This window comes from Bubalus kerabau, chromosome 8 (genome assembly GCF_029407905.1).
Source record: "Bubalus kerabau isolate K-KA32 ecotype Philippines breed swamp buffalo chromosome 8, PCC_UOA_SB_1v2, whole genome shotgun sequence".
Taxonomy (NCBI): Eukaryota; Metazoa; Chordata; class Mammalia; order Artiodactyla; family Bovidae; genus Bubalus; species Bubalus kerabau.
Window position 1 is genome coordinate 65155308 of NC_073631.1, and position 13120 is coordinate 65168427.

Sequence of the window (13120 nt, forward strand, 5' to 3'; positions counted from 1 at the left end):
TCTGCCAAGAATCTTTTGTATGTGGAATTGTCTATAAAAAATGAAGTTATAATCTCAATTTAGTTTATGCCACATGTCTAAAGCATATTTAGAATCTTCACTCTGCCTTACTTCCTTATATTTGATCTATAACTATTAATAACACGGAATTTCTATGGTTTTCATTATTTGGATATGCCAACATAGTAGAATAGATTTCCAGTGTACATCATTTACTTGCAAGCAAGTGTATTAATTTAGTGGTGCTGATGAAACTGTTTAGTTCCTTGGGTAATTTTGATATTGCCTTAATGGTTTTTTATCCATTCAAAAGATATACTAGACTTTTATTTTTTTAATTTTTTATTGACCTATTATTAACATTTTGTAAAGTTAAAGTGTACAGTGTATTGACTTGATACATTATTATATTACAATATGATTATCACCTGATTAGTATCATAGTGTTAGTTAACACCTCTATCAAGTCACATAATTATTATTTCATTTTTGTGGTGAGAACATTTAAGATCTAGTCTCTTAGCAACTGTGACTTATCTAGTATAGTATTGACTGTAATAACTATGCAGTACATTAGATCTCCAGGACTTATCTTCTCAGTTCAGTCTCGCTCAGTTGTGTCTGACTCTGCAATTCATCTTCTAGTTGCAAATTTATACGCTTTGTCCAACATCTCTCTCATTCCCCTACCCCCAAGCCCCCAATCAACATTCTACTCTCTGTTTTGACAAGTTCGGCTCTTTTAGATTCCACATAAGGTGATATGAAGTGTTGAGTTGGCCAGAAAGTTTGTTTGGTTTTTTTCCTGTGAGAAGTTACCAGAAACCAAACAAACTTTTTGGCCAACCTAGTCTTTATCTGAATTCTCTCACTTAGTATGATGCCCTCAAGGTCCATCTGTGTTGTCACAAATGGCAGGATTTCCTTCTTTCTCATGGTTGAGTATTACTCCATTGTGTGTGTGTGTGTGTGTGTGTGTGTGTGTACATTTCTTATTTATCCATTCATCTATTGATGGACACTTAGGTTGTTTTCATACCTTGGCTATTGTGAATATAGATGTGCAGGGATCTCTTCAATATTCTGTTTTCATTTCCTCTGGAATATGTACCCAGAAGTGGGATTGCTGGATCATATGGTAGTTGTATTTTAAATTTTTTGAGGAACCTCCATACTGTTTTCCATAGTGGCTCCACCAGTTTACATTTCTACGAACAGTGCATGCAATACAACCAGTTAATCCTAAAGGAAATCAGTCCTGAATATTCAGTGGAAATTCTGAAGCTGAAACTCCGATAGTTTGGCCATGTGATGCGAAGAACTGACTCATTGGAAAAGACCTTGATCCTGGGAAAGATTGAAGGCAGGAGGAGAAGGGGACAACAGAGGATGAGATGGTTGGATGGCATCACTTATGTGATGGACGTGAGTTTGAGTAGGCTCTGGGAGTTAGTGATGGACAGGGAATCCTGGCTTGCTGCAGTCCATGGGGTCACAAAGAGTCAGACATGACTGAGTGACTGAACTGAACTCAACAGTGCATGCACAAGTGTTCCCTTTCCTCCACATCCTCACCAACATTTGTTTTCTTTTGTCTTCTTGATTATAGCCATTCTAATACATGTGAGCGGATATCTCATTGTGGATTTGATTTCATTTCCTGACAGTTAGTGTTGTTGAGAGGAGAAGGCAATGGCACCCCACTCCAGTACTCTTGCCTGGAAAATCCCATGGATGGAGGAGCCTGGTAGGCTGCAGTCCATGGGATCGCTAGGAGTCGGACATGACTGAGCGACTTCACTTTCACTTTTCACTTTCATGCATTGGAAAAGAAAATGGCAACCCACTCCAGTGTTCTTGCCTGGAGAATCCCAGGGACGGGGGAGCCTGGTGGGCTGCAGTCCATGGGGTCACAGAGTCGGACACGACTGAAGCGACTTAGCAGCAGCAGCAGCAGTGATGTTGCGTGTCTTTTCATGTACCTGTTAGCCATTTGGATGTCTTCTTTCAAAAAATATTCATTTTTCTTCTACCAATTTTTAATCATTTTTTGTTATTGAGTTGTGGAGTTCTTTATGCATTTGGGATATTAATCTTTCACCTAATATATGCTCTGCAGATATTTTCTCCCATTGCATAGGTTGCCTTTTCTTTCTTTCTTTTTTCTTTTTTTTTTTGGTGTGCATGAGGTTTTTTAGTTTGATGTAGTTTCACTTGTTGATTTTTGCTTTTGTTGCTTGTGCTTTTGGTATTACTATCCAAAAGATCATTGAAAAGACCGAGGTCAGGGAGCTTATTCCCCAGGTTTTCTTCTAAAAGTTTTGTGGCATCTGGTTTTATATTTAAGTCTTTAAAATTCATTTTAATTATTTTTTGTGAATGATGTGGATAGAAGTCCAATTTTATGAGAATATCCAGTTTTCTTGCCACCATTTATTTAAGACATTATCTTTCCCCCTAAGTATTCTTGGTTTCTTTGTCAAATATTAGTTGACTGTATATGCATGGATTTATTTCTGGCCACTCAGTCTGTTCCACTGGTATGTATATTATTTATTCCTGAACTGTACTGTTTTGATTTCTATAGTTGATAGTGTAATGGCAACTTCTTTTTTTCTCTTTCTGCTTTTGGCGTTCTCTCTGTCTCTGATTTTTGACAGTTTCATCGTGGTGTGCTTTAGGGAAGGTCTTTTTGAGTCATAGTGATCGGGTGATTTATTAGCTTTGTGAACTTGAATATCCAGATTTCTTTGTAGGTTTGGAAGTTCTCAACTGTTATTTCTTTAAATAAACTTTCTACCTCTTCTCTTTCTCATCTCATAAAACTCCAGTGATTCTGATGTTTGATCATTTGATGTTTTCATATAGATCACATAGGCTTTCTTTACTGTTTTTTCATTGTTTTTTGCTTTGTTTTCCTCTGATAGAGTATTTCAAGAGTTCCTATCTAACTCACTGTTTTGTCTGCTGTTTGGTGTCTTCTGATGTTGATACTCTGTTGCATTTTTCATTTCATTGATTGAATTCTTCAGTTCCAGAATTTGTTTGGTTCTTTTTAAAATAATTTTTATCTCTTTGTTAATCTTCTCATGTTGTTCATATACTGTTTTCCTAATTTCATTGAATTGTGTTTCTGTGTTTTCTTGTAGCTCATTGAGTTTCCACAAAAATAATTTTGAATTCTTTATCAGGTAAATCATAGAGTTCTGGGTAGTTGATCAATAGAATAAACCTGTAACAATTTATGCATTCTGTGACTCTGAGGTTCTATGGCTTTGCTTGAGCTTGCTCCATGAGGCACTTGATAATGTGTTGAAAAGAGGTTTGCTGAGACATTTGTGTCCTTGCCTTTTTCCCACACCACCAGCAAGTAAGTTTCTTTGGGGTGAAGATAGCATTGGCCCTCTGGTATCCATTGAATAGATTTGAATTTATAGCCTCATTTCCAGAAAACTGTACTTTAAGCTCCAAGCTTAAAGTTATAAGTTATAACTTAAGTTATAAATTAAGTTATAAGCAAAATCCATGGAAACTATATTCAGGTAAATTGGTTGTTACTTGGAAGTCATCAACCATCTCCAACTGGTACTTCTTGAAATAAAAATTTCTTTGGAATTCTTAAATGAATTATCCATCATTGTTTTACTTCTACAACAAATCCATAATCTGGTCACTGCTGAATGTTAAGTTGCATGGGACTTTTCAAAGGCCCAAACAAAAGAATTCCTGGGTCCAGTCATAATTGTTATTGTGAATGCAGTCATCTAAAATACAAGAAATGTTAATATTGTAATTCACAGTTGAGCTCTGCAATTTTTAATGAAATAAAATACAGCCAGAATAAAATGTCATATAGTTAGAATCATAGATCATGTCACTTTTTTAGACTGTCTTCTTTCACTTAGCCATATGTATTTTAGGTTCCTCCATGTCTTTTAATGAAATGATAGCTTGTTTCTTTTCACTGATGAATAATAGTCCGTTGTCTGAATGTACCACAGTTTGTTTATCCATTCACCTCTTGAAACGATCGTGACTAGTCACCGAATAACATGATTTGGGATTCTTTAAAAATTCACGTGAAGGTTTTGAGTGGGCAAAAGATTTCAGCTCAGTTGGGTAAGTGCCCAGGATTGTGATTGATGGGCTGTATGTAAGACTGATTTTGTAAGAAATTGCCAGTTGTGTCAAGGTTTTGAATTTCAGCCACTCTAATAGGTGTGTAGCAGTATCTTGTTTTTCTGATTTACAGTTCCCTAATGTAGTATTGTCTCTCGCATCCTTATATGTGCTTAGTTGCCCTCTGTGTATCTTCTTTGATTAGGTATTTGTTCTGATATTTTGTCCATTTTTAAATTGGATTATTTGTTTTCTTATTTCTGAGTTTTGAGAGTTCTTAGTATTTACATGCTAGACCTTTATTAGATATGAGTTATGTAATGATTTTCTCACAATACCTGGCTTGTCTTTTAGTTTTTTTTTATAGTGTCTTTTGTGGAGCTGGAATTTTTAATTTTAAGGAAGCTCAGTTTTATCAGTTTTTTTCCATGAATCATGCTTATGCTTGTCTATCTAAAAACTCATCCTTAAACAAGATCACCTTGATTTTCTCCTATATTATCTTTTAGAAGTTTTTTAGTCTGTGTTCTACATTTAAATCTAAGATAAATTTGAGTCAGTTTTTTGAAAGACGTATAGATCTAGATTTTTTTTTTAATACATGCATATCCAAGTCTTCCAGCACATTTTACTGAAAAGACTGTCATTTCTCCATTGAATTACCTTTGCTCTGTTGTCAAAGCTCAGTTGCCTCTGATTGTGTCGATCTGTTTTGGGACCCTCTATTTTATTCCTTTGGTCAGTTTGTTTATTTTTTCTCCAGTACCACGATGTCTTTTTTTTTTTTAATTTTATTTTATTTTTAAACTTTACAAAATTGTATTAGTTTTGCCAAATATCAAAATGAATCCGCCACAGGTATACATGCGTTCCCCATCCTGAACCCTCCTCCCTCCTCCCTCCCCATACCATCCCTCTGGGTCGTCCCAGTGCACTAGCCCCAAGCGTCCAGTATCGTGCATCGAACCTGGACTAGCAACTCGTTTCATACTTGATATTATACATGTTTCAATGCCATTCTCCCAAATCTTCCCACCCTCTCCCTCTCCCACAGAGTCCATAAGACTGTTCTATACATCAGTGTCTCTTTTGCTGTCTCGTACACAGGGTTATTGTTACCATCTTTCTAAATTCCATATATATGCGTTAGTATACTGTATTGGTGTTTTTCTTTCTGGCTTACTTCACTCTGTATAATAGGCTCCAGTTTCAGAAACTTTATAGTAAGTCTTAAAGTCAGTCAGTTTCATACTCTATTTAAGTGTTTACTCTTTGCCTTTGGTTATAAGCAGTTTTTACTATGACATGTCTAAGTGTGGTTAGGTTTTATTTGTTATAATTTAGCCTTTGCTGGGGGTTAGTAATACTTTATGAATCAGGGCTTGATTTTTTTTTTTTTACTGTAGATTTTGGGAACTTCTCAGGTATAATGTCTTTTAAGTATAAATCCCTCAACCCTTTCTGAGATATAAAGTATGATCTTTACACTGTATGTTTTACATGTCTTGTGTTCTTTCATATGTCGTTCATCCTTTTGCCACTTTATACTTTCTTCTGATCCTTCTTCCAATTTATCACTTGTTGGTTTGCTTGTGTTTCACCTGCTTTTAAACCCATCTTTGACTTCTTACTATTGATTATTGTAATACTAGTTATACATTTTTATTTTATTTTTTATGGCTTTCAGTACCCTCCTGGAATTTTCAATCTTCTGTATTATTTCTGTGCATATGTGAAACATAAAGTCTATGTCTGATGATACCACACATGTTTCTGAGTGATTTGTGAGCTAAGATATAGTTTTTACATTTTTATAATGTTGTTTAAAAAACATAGAAGAATATACAATTGCGTCTGTATGTGGCCTATAAATCATAATACATTTACTATCTGGCTTTTTCCATAAAAAGTTTGCTGACCCCTGAACTAGACTTAGATTCTTCTTAGATCTGTTTCTGTTGTCTTAGTGATAATGTCATATCTCCTTCTATATCTGGTTAGTTTTTATATGGTATTAGACATTGTACATGAACAATTTGAGTTCAATAGAGTTAATTTGAGACTATGATGATATTCACTTCTTTCAGAGAAAAGTAAATTTTCTTCCAGCAGGCAAATACAGGGACTAACAATCTTTAATCATACTCCTGCAATCAGAGAATGAGATAATTCAAAGATGGGATTCAGTATTTTGGAGGGATGCTTTGATTTCTGGTTGCCTCTCATCTAGGGGCTTCCCAGGTGCTTAGCGGTAAGGAATCCACCTGCCAATGCAGAGACACAGGAGACATGGGTTCAATCCTTGTGTTGGGAAGATTCCTTGGAGGAGGAAATGGCAACCCACTCCAGTATCCTTGCCTGGAGAATATCTGGACAGAGGAACATTGGGGGCTGCAGGACATGGAGTTGCAAAGAGTGAGACATGACTGAGCGACTGAGCACTCACGCTTACAGTATAACTCTTCAAAGTCCCAACCAAATCTTGAGGACTTAGCAGGGATCTCACTCTTGGGATTACTTGACTGCTGAGTATGTAGAAACCTCTCAACTGCCTCTCAGCTGGCAGGCATCTGCTGCTGATGGAATTGGCAGATGCCTCTGGAAGAAAAGTGATCCAAAATGTCATGCTCATCTGTGTAGATTTCTATCTTTTCTCTGCTCTTAGCTTCCTAATTCTTTTATGCCTTATAGGTTGTTGTTGTTTAGTTGCTAAGTCGTGTCTGACTCTTTTGCAACCCAATGGGCTGTAGCCTGCCAGGCCCTTCTGTCCATGTGATTTCCCAGGCAAGAATACTGGAGTGGGTTGACATTTTCTTCTCCAGGGTATCTTCCCAAGCCAGGAATTGAACCCATGTCTCCTGCTTGGCAAGCAGATTCTTTATCACTGAGTCACCGGGAAGCCTTTCATACAGGTAGTTTTAGTATTTTTTCGAGCTGTTCTAGTCATTAGTGAGGAGGTTGGTTCACATTATTCTGACTTTAATTATTAGAAATATGACTGTCCTCTCACAATTACTTTGCTAATGAATAGGGAAATGCTTTTCTACATTTTTTTCACTTCTGCTTTTTTATGTTTTTATTTCAGATAGCTTCATTATTTCCTATGTATATTGTGGGGTACATTGAGCCAAACAAGTTTCAAAAGATAATTCATGCAAACATGGTAACGTTTTAAATACTTATAAGTCATATATTAAAATAAGATTTCAGAATTTATAAAGTAGAACTGACTGTTTCATATATCTCCTCTCAGGTAGTATTTAATACATATGATGTTGATAATATTAGAAGGATAACTGAATGACATATTAGAGAACTATACTTTCAACTAGACTGCAGATGTTTTGTACTCAATGAAACTTTAAAATTTTTTGTTTTATTATTATTGTTGCTACTTTTGAAACTGCCTTTTCTCTCTGAGGCCTGAGATTTTTTTTAATACTTTGCATGACTGTAAATGTTTTTCCATTATTGTTTTATATTAGCTTCCAAACACATCTCCTTTAAGAAAATAAAAAATGAAAATCTTTAATAAGAATGTAAAATAAAACTTCCTTATTGAGAGAAGTCCTCAAGTAGTTTAACAAAACTCAGATTAGAAAACTAATACTTATAACTAAGTCTTTCTTTTTATATCACTCCATTATTAAATCAGTAGAAATAATAGTTTTTTCTTTGTACTACTACTACTACTAAGTCACTTCAGTCGTGTCCGACTCTGTGCGACCCCATGGACTGCAGCCTACCAGGCTTCTCCGTCCCTGGGATTCTCCAGGCAAGAACACTGGAGTGGGTTGCCATTTCCTTCTCCAGTGCATGAAAGTGGAAAGTGAAAGTGAAGTCGCTCAGTCGTGTCCGACTCTTAGTGACCCCATGGACTGCAGCCCACCAGGCTCCTCCATCCATGGGATTTTCCGGGCAACAGTACTGGAGTGGGGTGCCATTGCTTTTTCTTTGTGCCAGGTTGCAAATGAGAAAAAAATTAAATTCTGTTATATAGTATTTATGGTGTTGAAGATACTTACAGCCTGTCAGTGTGTTGAAATTCTGTTATCACTTGGTCAAGATCTATTTATTAATATTCTATGCAAATAAAGTTTATATTAGAAATGACTGTATCCTTGTAGACAAAGTATGCATTATGATATTTATTTAATAACTATAAAATGTATTTATTTTCTTCAATTTTCAGATTTCAGTTTTGCTTTGTTTTGTATTCATGTTTGGAAATCCAATGTATTTATCTTCTTACTATTCTTCATCTCTGATAATAACATTGGTGAGTGTTTGTTAAGCTCATAAATATTTTTTTTTTACCTTCAAATAGCAATTTTAACCATTTAATGTAGGTGAGAAAGAATAAATAGGTTCCCCAAGTGGCTCTAGTGATGAAGAATCTGCCTGCCGATGCAGGAGATGCAAAAGATATGGGTTCAATCCCTGGGTCGGGAAGATCCCCTGGAGTAGGAAATGGAAACCTGCTCCAGTATTCTTGCCTGAAAAATTCCATGGACAGAGGAGCCTAATGGGTTATAGTCCATGAAGTCACCAAGAGTCGGACAAGACGGAGCACAGCAACAATTAACAAGAACAAATAGAGCCCTTTCTGGATTATTACTCACATAAGAAGTTTTTCCAAGATAATGCTTTTCTCTATCTCATCCTTTAAAAATAATATAAGGAAGGTTTACCTTTTTAAGCCGATACCCCAGTAGCTATTTTTTAAATAATAAAGTAATGACTTACTTTTTAAAATATGCCATAATTTATGATAAAAATTATTTATTTCCTTCTAAGTCACTTCAGTAGGCTAAATACTTATTGCAGTGACACTGCCATTGCCCAAAGCATTTTTGGAAATCCTCTGATGCCTTCACAGACTGTGGCACATTCTTTTGAATATCTTCAATGGTGGCAAATCTGCGTCTTTCAAGGGTGGATTTGATTTTTGGAAACGACCAAAGTCTTGTGACTAAGGTGGGTGATTGGACTAGGTAATACAGATCTTGATCAAAATATGGTGTGGCAATAAAGTAATAAGACCGATTTTCTTACACCCACAAGGAAATAAACTCGGAATTATAAAGTTTATAAAGAGGAGTTCCAAACTGTTTTGAGCAATGGCAACATAATTAGAATAAGTGTATAATCTCCTCATGTATCTTACTTTCATGGAATAACTCTCATTTGAAGTTGTATTTGGAATGGTGGTTCAGTAAATCAGTTTTATTACCTTATAGTCACACTTTTGATGTTCATATGCCAGTACCTGGAATGTTCTTCACTGGAATGTTCCTGGGATATTCCCTTTCCACAATGATCAGAAAATGATAACTGAATACAGAAATACCAAAATACAGCACTTTTCCACATATGGTGCATTGATGGAATCTTTCGAGATTTAAGGTTTTTCCCCCACTTTTCAAAGTTGAAGTATAGTTGTTTTACAATGTTTTGCCAATTTCTGCTGTAGAGCAAAGTGACTCAGTTATACACACACACACACACACACACACACACACACACGTATATATTCTTTTTTAAAAATTTTATTTTATTTTTAAACTTTACAATATTGTATTGGTTCTGCCATATTGTATTCTTGAAATTTAGGTTTTTAACATTTTTATCTCCCCATACTTTTTTTTTGCCTCACAGTGAGTAAGCTCTCCTTTTTCTATATCCAAAAACACAGGCTCTTTTCAGCATGTTGTCAAACTTTTTCAGCATTACAGAGTAGAGAACTTGTTATATTCTGCTCATCCACCTCTTTTTATGAAAACCTTTATTTTAAAATATAGCAGATATAGAAAACTTTATAAAACCAATATTTCATATACTGAATAATACTGATAAGTATTAATAATACTGTTATTAAGGACTGTTATACATCCTTAAAATACCATCACCTCAAAGCCAGAACTTTTTTAACCATTCGAGAAGCCCTCCACGTGACCTAGAAGGGCTCTAAAACAGTAGCGTCTATCTTGGCCATGGTCAAGATCACTTGATCACTCCAAGCTTTTCCTTATAATTTTATCAAGTTTCTGTTTTTAATCTACAGGCTTCTAATATGTCTCCATGTTTTCTTCCTGGAATATTTATTTGTTGAAAAACCTGGGTCATTGCACATGTGAAGGGTTCTGTGATCTAGATTTAACTCTCTGAGTCCTTATGAGGCAGCTTTACATTTTCTTTTGTCTTCTGTATTAATACTTGAATCTAAAGCTTAGACATGTTCAAGTTTAATACCTTTGGCAAGTCGATAGTATTGTTCTTTAAGCAGAAAGCACTTATTATCTGGTACCCCTCTTTTTATGATCACAGCCTCCAGTGCTTAGTATCAGATTCATTAATTCAATAAGGATTGCAAAATGCTGATCTTCTAATCCCCCAGTTACAGTTTATATATGAAAAGTACATGTCTAAATCAGTGGAGTTGGGAGGAGCTAGAAAAATATTTGAAGAAATCATGACCAAAAATTTTCCAAATTTGATGAAAATTACGATCTTCTGGATGAAGGATTTCAATGAATCTCAAGTACAAGAAACATAAAGCTATATAGTAAGGCATATTATCAGTTTGTTCAAGGTCAGTGATAAAATCTTAAGAGCAGCAAGAGAAGTAAGACATATTAAATATAGAAGAACAAAGAGTAAGGATGTCAGATTTTTCATAAGAAAAAAATACAAGCAATAAAACAGTCAAGCAACATCTTTAAAATACTTAAAAATGCTATCTACAATTCTATATTCAGCAAACATGTCTTTCAAGAATGAAGGCAAAATAGAGTTTATGACCAGCAGTTTTACACTAAAAGAAATATTAAAGAAGGTCCTTCATATGAAAGGAATATATTATAATATTAGATATCAGTCTGGCTCTATGAAAGTCACTGGAAATGGTAGCTAAAGATTTTCCTACCATTTGTGACAACATGGGTAGACCTTGACATAATACTATGTAAAATAAGTCAGACACAGAAGACAGCTACTGTCTTTCCATTTGTGTCTTCTTTAATTTCTTTCAACAGTGTTTTCAGTGTATAAACCTTTCACCTCTTTGGTTATGTTTATCCTTACTATTTTATAATTTTTAGGCTATTGTGAATAGCATTATTTTCTTAATTTCCTTTTTAGATAGCTCATTGTTAATGTATAGAAATACCACATAGTTTCTTTATTGAGTTTGTACCCTGCTACTTTGCAGAACTTATTAGTTCTAACACTGTGTGTGTGTATAGAATCTTTAGTGTCTTCCACATTTAAGATGATGTCATCTGTGAACAGAGATAATTTTACATTTTCCTTGTACCTGATCTTAGAGGAAAGCTTGTAGTTTTTCACTATTGAGTATGATGTTAGCAATGGGATTTTAAAATATGATCTTAATTATATTGAGATAATTTCCATTTAGTTTGTTGAGAGTTTTTATCATGAAAGGGTGTCAGATCAGATCAGATCAGATCAGTCGCTCAGTCGTGTCCGACTCTTTGCGACCCCATGAATCGCAGCATGCCAGGCCTCCCTGTCTATCACCAACTCCCGGAGTTCACTGAGACTCACGTCCATCGAGTCAGTGATGCCATCCAGCCATCTCATCCTCTGTCGTCCCCTTCTCCTCCTGCCCCCAATCTCTCCCAGCATCAGAGTCTTTTCCAATGAGTCAACTCTTCTCATGAGGTGGCCAAAGTACTGGAGTTTCAGCTTTAGCATCATTCCTTCCAAAGAAATCCCAGGGCTGATCTCCTTCAGAATGGACTGGTTGGATCTCCTTGCAGTCCAAGGGACTCTCAAGAGTCTTCTCCAATACCACAGTTCAAAAGCATCAATTCTTCGGCGCTCAGCCTTCTTCCCAGTCCAACTCTCACATCCATACATGACCACAGGAAAAACCATAGCCTTGACTAGATGAACCTTTGTTGGCAAAGTAATGTCTCTGCTTTTGAATATGCTATGTAGGTTGGTCATAACTTTCCTTCCAAGGAGTAAGCGTCTTTTAATTTCATGGCTGCAGTCACCATCTGCAGTGATTTGGGGGCCCAGAAAACTAAAGTCGGACACTGTTTCCACTGTTTCCCCATCTATTTCCCATGAAGTGGTGGGACCAGATGCCATGATCTTCGTTTTCTGAATGTTGAGCTTTAAGCCAACTTTTCCACTCTCCACTTTCACTTTCATCAAGAGGCTTTTGAGTTCCTCTTCACTTTCTGCCATAAGGGTGGTGTCATCTGCATATCTGAGGTTATTGATATTTCTCCCGGCAATCTTGATTCCAGCTTGTGTTTCTTCCAGTCCAGCGTTTCTCAGGATGTACTCTGCATATAAGTTAAATAAACAGGGTGACAATATACAGCCTTGACAAACTCCTTTTCCTATTTGGAACCAGTCTGTTGTTCCATGTACAGTTCTAACTGTTGTTTCCTGACCTGCATACAAATTTCTCAAGAGGCAGATCAGGTGGTCTGGTATTCCCATATCTTTCAGAATTTTCCACAGTTTATTGTGATCCACACAGTCAAAGGCTTTGGCATAGTCAATAAAGCAGAAATAGATGTTTTTCTGGAACTCTCTTGCTTTTTCCATGATCCAGCGGATGTTGGCAATTTGATCACTGGTTCCTCTTCCTTTTCTAAAACCAGCTTGAACATCAGAAGTTCACGGTTCACATATTGCTGAAGCCTGGCTTGGAGAATTTTGAGCATTACTTTACTAGCGTGTGAGATGAGTGCAATTGTGTGGTAGTTTGAGCATTCTTTGGCATTGCCTTTCTTTGGGATTGGAGTGAAAACTGACCTTTTCCAGTCCTGTGGCCACTGCTGAGTTTTCCAAATTTGCTGAAAGGGTGTCAGATTTTATCAAATGTTTTTCTGCATTGATTGAAATGATTATGTGATTTTTATCCCTTGTTATGTTGAACCATCCTAGCATTGCAAAGGTAATTATCACTTGACAATTGTGTGTGATACTTTAATGTGATGTTAAATTTGGTTTGATAATA

General features: G+C 35.9%; 1 protein-coding gene across 1 annotated transcript in view; it reads left to right on the forward strand.

Annotated features, from left to right (window-relative positions):
• Positions 1 to 13120, forward strand: part of DPY19L2 (dpy-19 like 2) — an 84978-nt gene that overhangs the window by 35155 nt on the left and 36703 nt on the right. Inside the window, exons 10-11 of the mRNA XM_055590423.1 lie at positions 7205 to 7282; positions 8312 to 8398. Of these exons, the coding sequence (XP_055446398.1) occupies positions 7205 to 7282; positions 8312 to 8398 (165 nt within the window). The remainder of the gene's footprint in view (positions 1 to 7204; positions 7283 to 8311; positions 8399 to 13120) is intronic.